Genomic DNA, 10,952 nt, shown 5'->3' on the forward strand with positions numbered 1-10,952 from the left:
TTTTTGACAAAGAATAAAAATAATGAAAAGAAGAAAGAATAAAAGAAAGGTTTTCATAAATAACCATCAATTAGCAGATTTGGTCATGTACAGTACGTGGTTGTGAGCTGTTAACCATTTCAGCCTACTCCCCTGCTCCTTCCTGATTCTTGCCCCTCCAGATTATCTATTAGATCAGTGTGACACTTATGTTTAATCATATAGTGTAATATACCAGTAATACACATGTTTACTATGATTAGGAATATGAAGTACCTCACATCATGACAGAAAGGAAAGGTCTGATCTGCAGTAAAGGTCTGAGCTCCAGCATGGAGACTGCCAGCTTCTCTAGCTAGAGCTAATACTAGCATGAAATATCTGTCCCCGTGTGGCTGCTTGGAGCTCCTTCTGCAGGGACATATTTCCCCTCCGTACATGTGAAGAGCCTTGAGTAGTAGTCCGTGTCTGCAGACAACCACCTCCAGACCCTCTTCATCACGTTTGCTTGCTCTTCTGACTGGCTCCACAGATCCCTCTGCCAGCAGTCATTAAAAAAAAATCAGACATTATATATTTTACTGACACTTTTCATTTTACTCCTGATCTCATCAACACAATGGTGTACATCAGTGTCCTTGGCAATGAAGGTACCATCAGAATAGGCTTCTTCTGACCTTAATAGAGTAAGAGAAAGATTATGAGTGTCACACATTGTTTTCTGTAAAGTAAAGTAAAATACAAGTGTAACACAACTAACCCTTGTTAGACTTGAGCAACATCCTCAATTTGCTTGGTTTTTGGATATGCATTGTACTCATACATAGCACTTGCGACCTTGTCGAGTATGTCCCTCTTCATAGCAGAATTAACAGTCAGTAGAGAACCATCTCTTTGATACATCTCATTGCCTTTTTTGAGCTTTAGTTCTACATCGTAAGAGAAAGTAGGTATGATAAATGGGTCAGGCCAGTGTTTGTAGCGAGAGGTTGACGGATGACATGCAGCGGATGCTGAGGTCTCAGCAGCTGTTTCAGAACAACTACCATCCAACAAGGCTTCAGAAGTGGGCATACTGGGTGGTTCCTTTACTATTACCTTCAGCCTTGGTCTCTCTGTTGGTAGGTCAGACATTTCAGTCAAGTTGCAGAGTTCATTGCTGAACTCTGGATCTTGAAATTGGACAACAATATCACCCTCCAGATCAAGCCTGTTCTGTAGTATAGTCTTCAGTTCATCCACTGTATCAGGAATTCTTTCAATCTGGACTCTCCGGATGTCATCATCCGCAAGAATGACATGAAACAGCATGCTGGAAGCTTAACAGAAAAGTAGTACAAATGGGTTAAATTGTGTTTTAAAGGAAAACGCCACTGTTTTTCCACATTCCACTATGTTCTTCCCTCAACTTAGATAAGTTGATACATACCTCTCCCGTCTCAGTGTGTGCACTCAATCGCTGTAGCGTGCAGTACCACTATGTTACACTCTAAAAAACGCTGGGTTGTTTTTTCAACCCAACTGCTGGGTTGAGGCCATTGGATAGGACTTTGGGATGTTTTAACCCAAATCTGGGTTGAAAATAAGCCTCTTTTTTAACCCAGCGGGGTGGGTTGAGGACGCGGACGTGAAAGAGAGCACGTACGTCACGTCCAAATCGTACGTCTCTCCAGTGCGAGCAGCCGCCATTTTCTCAGCCTGATAGAAGCGAGAAGCGGGTGAAAGACTATGGTAAGTAACGTTAAATATTCAAAATGTAAAGTTATCTTTTATTGTTTACCCGTTTGTATGAAAGGCGGAAGGTTTTATGAAAGGCGGAAACAAAGGAGCTTAACGTTATATATATACATTTAAAAAAAAAAACGGACGCGGTTTTCGCCTCGGACACGGAGGTCTTAATTGCCTCATGTAACGTTACTGAACGTTACGGAAGATGTACTTTTAATATAACGTCTGTGAATGTATTTTGTCATATTTACATAAGATTTTACATTATCTGTACTTTTTGAGGCGTTAACAGACGGTTATGGTCACGGTTACGCTCATGTGAATTTGTCTTTTTTTACATGTATGTGTGTATATATATATATATGTATATGTTAATATTTTATTGAAACCATTGATGCCCCTTCTTTGCAGAACTCAAACTAACTGGAGTTAAGGACACAGAAGTCTGCTTGTGTGAGGAGGAGGTGGTTTTCTCAGCTTCTTCTGAAGAGAGGGAAAGATCGTTTAAGGCAAGTAAACTTCATAATTTCATGTTATCAGTTGTTGTTGTTGTGTTTTACTAAGAGTAAAATAATGTTTGTTTTTTGTTTTTGTAGATGTTAAAAGCAAGAGAAGTGGAGAGCATCATTCCTTTGAGATTTTATGTAAGTTATTTTTAGAAAATAAATTTTTCTGTTGTCTCCTGCCAGTTTACTTCACATTTTGATGCAACAACAGTGTGATTATGTGCTCATTTCATTAAGACCATTGATGTCTGTGTTTTTTATTGCAGAAATCAAACCAAGTTTGGAGTTGTCTTGTCTGATTTGGAGAGTCATTATTCTTGGTCTTCGCTCTTAGAGGTAAAGTTCACACAAAAAATCATTTACTTGCCCTCAAGTCATTCCAAACCTATAAGACTTTTGTCTGTCTTTACAACGTAAATTAATATATTTTTAGTTTTCTCATAATATTTGTTAATCCATTTATAGTTTAGATAATCAGTATTTTCAAGCCTCATAAATACAGAGTTATTGTAGAAGTAATTCATTCTGATATTTATATATGAATACATCTTAAATTATATGATAGCAAACATGTATGTTCAAAATAAAATACTGGTCTCCCAGACCAGCAATGGAGGACACAAAAAGAGAATATTAAATATATTCATACGTTTTCCAAAAAATGAGCAGAGTTTGAATGAGTCTGGAAAAACATGGGGAGAGTAAATTATGAACATTTTAATTATTTGGTGAACTAACGGTTTGAAGAGCAGCCCTCCATGTACATGAATATTGTGAGGTATGTGAAGGTCATGTCTGTTTTAATGTTTCAGTAAAGAAGCTTTCTGAAAGCGATATTCAAACAATATTACCTGTCCTCACACTAGTGCTGCCATTATAGACTTCATGAGAGCTGTGGTGGACTGAGACATTAAACAACCACACAAAGTGTTGAAACTTTAAAACCGATTATTTACCTATCCTTACGGATGTGAATACACCTCTACCTGAAAATGGATAGTTTAATTAAATGTTTAATTTTTTCAAATGTGTTTCTCTTAGGCCACTGATGAAGAACAGGCGGTGACTGGGATGAATGCTGGTCAGAGAGGAGAAACAAACTGTAAGTGTATAATTTGTTTAAAAAAAAAAAAAAGTTAAATGCTTTTTCTGTGTTGTTTAGTAGAAAAGTTTACACTCTGTCATTCATACACCTGCTCACATTCTTTCACACACACACACACACACATGCGTCTGTTAAATGTTATAATATCAAAGTTAATGTTGTGATTTATTTGTGTACTGTCATGCCAGAATAGTTGGAAAAAAACCTAACTAATTGTAGATTTACTGTATGTGTTTTCGTATATTTTTATACAATATATACAACTGAACAAAGTCCAATTTGATTTTAAGTTATATTCATCAAATGTTCAATGCTTTATGAACTCTGTAGCTGTTAATGCCATCCTTTTCTGCAGTTCTTCTAACATGTTACTTTTTGACTTTTTTCTTGTTTTTAATAAATATTTTCCTTTTGCGAATTATTATTTGTGTGTAGAAGTGATATTTAAAATGAACAACATTTGTAGGTTTAATGCCTAGCTCAATTTGGGTTAATTTTAACGTAGAAATGCATTGTTTCCCCACATGGCTGCACTCTGCCAGTTTATTTTCTGCCAGCAGGAGGCGCTAAGAGCGGGAGAGGTAGGTTTCTCCGGTAACGGCTGCAGAGCAGCGCTGAGCTCACAAACGCTGCCTTATCAAGCACATGCGAAATGATATCGAACATTTTCTAAATACAGTAGTTTTCCTTCTGAAATACAGTGATAAAAAACACCCGCTCTGGTTTTTGAAACCCTGCAATATAGTCATTTTAAACCATAAAAAAAGCAACCCAGCAGGCTGGGTTAAATATGATAACCCAACTGGTTGGGTTAAAATAACCCAGCGCTGGGTTCGTCCCTTTTTGACCCAGCGCTGGGTTGTCAAAATAACCCAAATTGGGTTGTTTTCAACCCAGCAGTTTTTAGAGTGTAGCGTTTAGCTTATTTTTAAAATGCAAGTATCATTTTAACAGCTCAAATTTGAATGAAGAAATTAGCAAAACAAATACAAAGAGAGCCTGAAATGCATTTAAACCGAATCATGCAAGACGTTTACTATAAAAAGACTTACCTCAGTGAAGTAAAAACACTCTGGGTGACACCATCAGTTTTCCTTGCACTATGTAAGAAGCCAGTGGGTGGAAGGAATTCAAATCTTCTGGGTCTGCAACTTGAAGGTCTGTAGAAAGATTCCTTGTCAATTCATAGCATCCAAAGTGCTCCAAGTACCACGATGAAAAGCATTCAATGACGAACAATGCCTTGTTGTCCACAATAAGTACTTTGACAATTTTGCCAAAATCAGGCAGTCCACTTGTGCTCCCAACAGAAACAAACATGCCCTCAGAGTACTTAGTTCCATGTAGAATCACACTAGTTGCAAGGGACACAGTCTTCACATCCTTGTATTTAAGCCTGATAGCCTTTTTGACGGAGTTATCCAAAATGTCCAAAGAAACCAGAGACACTCGGTCAACCTCCAGTGGTGGCTTAAAAAGGCAGGGCATGTCAAGGAAGTAAGCTAACATATGCTGGTGTCTTGTAGCTCATGTTAGCAAAATGTTTTTAAAATTGTTCACGTCACGCACAACTTTTTTAAAAAAGCTGTGTTTTGCTTCAAAGCGAATTGTCCAACAGTCCAGCAAAGGTCCAAAACAACGGATCAAGTAGGGATAATGTTCTACGAAATGATGTTTTGGCTTGAGTTTACAGTCAGGAAATGCATCCTGGAGCAATTGCCTATGTACCGAGATGTTTTCTTCCAAATAGCATAGAGTCTGGTCAGTAAAAGAGGGTGTTGCCAAAAGTTCTACTATGTCTTTTCATTTAAGAATAACACCCCATGTCGCATCATTTTCTGGGATAAGTTCCCCAATCATCAATGGAATTAGTCGTAACAAAGTCCAGTTCTCGTGACCATTTCCACCGATTGTACCATTGATGCTGAAACTCCTGGGTATTTTATTTGGGCGGTTGGTCTTATCAGAGAATAAGTACGGGAAATTCTGTATAGCAGAATTCAATTCATCCAATGTGAAGTACTTATCTGAGATCAACTTTTTAAGACACAAACTAAGTTCAAACGGTACAATTCCCTCCAAGAGGTCATGCAGAAAGTCAGGTGGGAAACTGGTTACTGTATGAAAGTAGTTCAGCTTGTTCAAAACACAATCTCTTTTGACACCATTTACATTCTGTACATGTTGATTTTGTTGAACCTCCAAAACATTTGCCTCATGAGTTAATTTTGTCCTAAGTGGAAATAACCCACCTCTCACTTCATTTGTCTGAATGTCTCTACGACTTGCTGAACAAAATCTGCAAAATTTATCAACAGTGAATGATTCCTGGAAGCCAGCAAGTGAATGAGCAGCTAAATTATCAGCAGAGACAAACAGCACTGTGCCTTTGATGGTAGCTCCTAACCTCTGAATGAATAGACCTTGGTTATCAATCTGTATGTCTTTTAAAAGAGGTTGAAGAATTTTCTCATAGCCAAATGTTTTAATATCATTACTGTTACACAGAATTGCAAGGTATATAGATTGCAGAGAAGATCGATATTTGATGGGCAAATTTCCTAGTACCCAATAGACAGCACACACTTTATTTTTTTTCCTAGATGTCCCTAAAGGATTGCATACTTCGAAGTCGTCTATATACAATACAATGGCAAATGACAGCTCCTGTCTTGAGAACAGTGGGTTTTCTTTATAAAATAAGCCATCACGAAAAGTTTTAAAATGACCAGAATGCGATGAAACTGATTCCTCAGCTATAACTTGGTCTAGAATTTCATTTCTATTGAGTAACTCTGTTAAAACACTTAATATAGGGACATATACAAATGTCTTCTTTTTGGTAGAACAGTCAAAGATATATTCTATTGGCTCAATGACAGGAAAGTTTTCTCTGAAAAACAGTGACCTCCTATAGTCAGTGCCAAATGGTCCTGTCTTTGAAAGTAAACGGAGAGGATTATTTTCCCGCAGCGCTTCTCTTAGCACAGTTAAAACAGTGCTGTTGGTGTTGCAATTATGTTCCCTTAGCACTCTCTCAATTGACCTACTAGTAAACTCTCCTGCAAAGACACCAATCTCATACAGTTCGTTAACTATTTCCTGTGTTGCTGATTTGGACACATGCAAAATAGTTTGCATACGTAGCAATAAGGATGCAAGTCTGTGACTAATCAACGCTCCATAATCTTCACTGTAATCATCATTTGGAAAGTCATCATATTCTACTGAAACCACATCTTCTATTTGTTCCTCACTGGTTTCTGCTGTACTGCGATTACAAATTAGTTCAGGTCTTAAATTGTTAACCCCAGAATTACAGTGATATCTACATTTGTGCCCAGTAAAGGTGGAATATACATTAGACTTAAACTGACACTGCTCAAAGGGACAGATAACACTTTCTTTACTCTTCAAATGAGTTCCCAAATGAACAAAGTACTGCTTAATAGTACATGGCTCAGAAAACACACACAATTCACACCGTAACCGATAAGTTACCACACTGGACTGAGATTCATGGGTAACAGTTGCCGGAGACTGATGAACTCCTGATGTTTTATGCTTCAGCAAATGGTTTTTAAGAGCAACCTGTGTCTTAAAAGAACACAAACAGTCACTATAGATGCAAGGCAAGGGGCAAGATCTACTATAGTGCCCGTGTTTTATCTTATAATGCCTTATTATGCTGCGTTGATTAGCAGAAGAAAATGAGCAGAACTTGCAGGTCCAGTTCATATGACTCACAGGATAGGATGCTCTATAGTACTCCGTTCAGCCACCAACTCTGAAGAAAAAGAAAGTCAAATTAGACTAACACCTTTTGAGGTTGTGCACATATTACTGCTAAAGGGCTTTGACTAATGTAATATTGTAGTAATATGCAATACTTGTTTATAGAGGTCCAAACAAAACATTAATATTAGGTTGATTACATTTACTGAACTATATTATATAAACACACTAGGCTTTTTTTTTTTTTTTGCTCCGTTTCAGCTGTTTAAATGAACGATTTCTTGATACACTTACAGAGCTGCCAAATTTTAAGTTCTGCAAGGAATGGGGAAATAACCTTACATCAAGTGTAAGTATTTAAGTGTACTGTATTTTTCGGACTAGAAGTCGCACCTTAGTATTAGAGTTGTTCCGATTCCGATACTAGTATCGGAAATATCTCCGATACCACAACAAATTCTGGCATCGGCATCGGCGAGTACATGAACCCATATACCGATCCGATACCATTTTCTTAAAAAAGACCTAGTTATGACCGCAAGCTTTGCCTAACCGCTGCACGGTTCTTCTTCGCTGCTCAAAATGCATTGAAAACACAGGAAGTTGTGCTGTGTTGCCACAAGCAACCCCTGTTTAGAGCAGCGAAGAAGAAATGAAAACGCGTTAGCAGCCCTTATCTATATATGACTGGATCACTCATCACATTCTAAACTGCCAAAAGACAGTGAAGCCGCTACTATATTATAGATCAGTGGTTAGCAGTATGTCTCTGTAGTACCGGTAGTTACAGACTCTCGAGTATATTCAGTACCGGCAGCTGCGTTCAGTCGCTTCCGTGTAAGTCAAAGCGCAGGGCTCCAGACAGTAGCCGAATATATACTAGTGTCTGTGAATATTAAACTGCAAAATACTATTTAAATATTACTCCCGCAAAATCTACATCTCTGTGGGTGACTGGCACAGATGCGCGAGAGCTCGCTGTTTTGTAGTCTCTGCTGTGTGTCATGAGGACACGAACGCATAAACCGTCACTTCATGAGAATTTACCGTTTCATTTGAGAATACTGTCATATCATAAACACAGACACTCAAAGATCTTCATGGCAGCCCATTAAAATAAATGTTTGGTTTACATGAGTAAATTGACAATATATAAAGCTACTGTTGTAGCCTACAGTAATAATAATACATCTCTATAATAATAATAATTATGCCTAGATGGTTGCTTGTTTTTTACTTGTTTTTTACTTGTTAGAGATTATCTGATTAATAGATCTTTTTTTATATTCCTAGACTTATTTGTTGCAGTTTTTTTATACAGTTATATTGTAAAACTTAAATACCTTTTTTAGTTTGCGGTGTTAGATTTTTGGCTGCATTTGAAGTTCTTTTTTGCATAAGAAAATAAATAATACTGTCAAATTCATGTTAGATAATAAAAATACTGTAATAAATACAGTAGTTCACCATGTATTTGTTCATGTTTTATTGAGGGATCTGTCTGAAGCACACCATAAAAAAATTCTAGCAATTTACACAGGGCTAGTAGTATATACAGCTGTATATACAGATATACACCCAGGTATCGGATCAGTACTCGGTATCGGCCGATACCCTGAGCCCAGGTATCGGAATCGGTATCGGGAAGAGAAAAAGGGTATCGGAACATCTCTACTTAGTATAAGTCGCATCAGTCCAAAAATACCTCATGACAAGGAAAAAAAAAACAAGTCACACTGGACTGACTATAAATCGGATTCATTCAGAACTAAAAGAAAACATTACCGTCTCCAGGGCGCTCTGTGTGTTCAGTGTAGACTACAGGAGCACTGAGCAGCATAGAGCGCCCTCTCGCGGCTGGAGACGGTAATGTTTTCTCTTGGTTCATTTCAAATTAATTTCACAACAAGTCGCACCTGACTATAAGTCGCAGGACCAGCCAAACTATGAAAAAAAGTGTGACTTGTAGTCCGGAAAATATGGTACTGAGATTTTGCAACTCAAAAAAATAAAAATAAAAAAAAAAATATTTTACCTTGTAGTGTTTTACCTTTTAGTGCTGTGTGCTTAAAGGGTATAAAAATTCACAGCCAGACTTTTTACATTTAATGATGTACGTCTTAATTGAAATGTTGATATTTAAAATACAATAATATTGTGTAGGAGGAGATTAATATTTAATTAACATAACTTATTTTACCGAAACCAATAACTTCATTAAAAATCTGCACAACACAGATTTTGGTGACCTTAATTTGTACATTTACTCATTTAACAAACATTTTCATCAATACAAGCTGGACGTAAGTTTGCTCTTACCTCAATTAAGACGTCTTCATTCAAAATGGAGGCTTCGTCAGCTGTGGCACATGTTGACCTGTTCTGACGCCTGGGGTTTCCTTGCAAGGGGCTACTGATGAATGTCCGTTGTAAATTTAGGTATATAACCTAAAATATATAATCAAATGAAACCCCAAAGTTTAGTTATTTTAACTACACGTGGCAATAATGTGCACAGTATGGCAGTGAAAATATCATTGGCTCATTAATTCATCTTATAACGTTAAATAAAATTGTTGCCATGTTGTACTACATTTTTAATTCGTTTTAATTAAAATGAGGTAAACTACAATGTCACCACAACTGTTAACTTGTTTTAAATAAAGAGTTGTCAACGAAATACAATGGCCACAGTTAAATAAAACAGGGAACAAATTAAGTCAAATGAACAAATTCTCTTAACTAATTATAAAAGAAGTCATAAAATGAGATACGAATACGTGATCACTATGTATTTTTGTCCACATATCATGTTTTACACTCCGTACAAGACTGCCGCGAGGATACACTGATAATCTGTTTGATATTTCTCTAGTTTACCCTAATTTAACAAACACTTTCATCAATACAAGCTGGACGTAAGTTTGCTCTCACCTCAATTAAGACGTCTTAATTCAAAATGAAGGCTGCGTCAGCTGTAGCACATGTCGACCTGTTCTGACGCCTGGGGTTTCCTTGCAGGGGCTATAAATGTCCGTTGTAAATTTAAGGCCTAAAATATATCACAACCAAATGGACACAAATAAAGGTTTAACATTTAAGATGGGCAAACTGATCACTCGATTTAATTAGAAATAAGGCAACGATAACAAATTACATCATGGCCACAGCTGAATAAAACAAGGGAACGAATCCATAGCCAATTAAAAGTCCAGTGAAATAATTATTAATCATGGACACGATTTCACTATCACTAGGGAACTAATTCATGTTCAATAGAAATTTATTTATGTCCACATCACGTGCAGGGTTCTATAAAAAAAAAACAGTGGCAAGAGGATTAATGTTACACTGACAACCCTGTATTTATCTATCTTAGTTTACACCTTAACATATGTGATCGCTATAAATATATTTTTGTCCATGTTTTACACTCTGTACAACACTGTAGCAAGGATTACACTGACAACCAGTGTAATATTACTCTTTACCCTCATTTATCACACATTTTTTTATAAATATAAGCTGGGCGTAAGTTTGCTCTTACCTCTGTAACTCTTGACTCAGAAATTGGAGCTTTTCGTAAGTCTTCAAACATGGCGTCCTGTTCTGCGATGAAGGCTCAGACCAGTGGGCGGGGTTTCCATGCATTGCCACTCATACAACTAAGAAATCTTTGTTGCATAAACTACTCTGATTAAACGGATTAGTTGGGGACTGGTGAACTTAATATCTTAAGTGTACCCAACATTTTAGTTGAACTGACTTAGGAAAATTAGTTGAGGAAACTTTAGTCTCAAATCCTTTTTTACAGTGAAGGACAGTGAAGTTTTGAGAGAGACAGGAGTATAGAAGAAGCTCTTAAAAGAGCTGTTGGTTTTCTTGCAGATGGATTCACT

General features: G+C 37.0%; 1 protein-coding gene across 2 annotated transcripts; it reads right to left on the minus strand.

The window, feature by feature from the left end:
- Window positions 1-761: 761 nt before the first annotated feature.
- LOC113094884 (uncharacterized) lies at window positions 762-10,004 on the minus strand. 2 transcript variants are annotated; one of them, XM_026260524.1, is made up of 3 exons: window positions 9,988-10,004; window positions 4,371-7,105; window positions 762-1,298 (listed from the first exon to the last, which is right to left on the minus strand). In XM_026260524.1, exon 2 carries the CDS (start codon window positions 7,054-7,056, stop codon window positions 5,122-5,124), a length of 1,935 nt encoding a protein of 644 aa, XP_026116309.1. In that variant the 5' UTR covers window positions 7,057-7,105; window positions 9,988-10,004; the 3' UTR covers window positions 762-1,298; window positions 4,371-5,121. The 2 variants fall into 2 exon arrangements, with proteins under 2 accessions (XP_026116309.1, XP_026116308.1); XM_026260523.1 differs by lacking the exon at window positions 9,988-10,004 and adding an exon at window positions 9,373-9,497.
- Between the last annotated feature and the right edge of the window lie 948 nt (window positions 10,005-10,952).

Source organism: Carassius auratus, unplaced genomic scaffold (genome assembly GCF_003368295.1).
Source record: "Carassius auratus strain Wakin unplaced genomic scaffold, ASM336829v1 scaf_tig00215496, whole genome shotgun sequence".
Classification (NCBI taxonomy): domain Eukaryota; kingdom Metazoa; phylum Chordata; class Actinopteri; order Cypriniformes; family Cyprinidae; genus Carassius; species Carassius auratus.

Excerpts from the sequence above, each read along its gene's own strand:
- LOC113094884 (XM_026260524.1), bottom strand. The coding sequence starts at position 7,056 with ATGAACTGGACCTGCAAGTTCTGCTCATTTTCTTCTGCTAATCAACGC.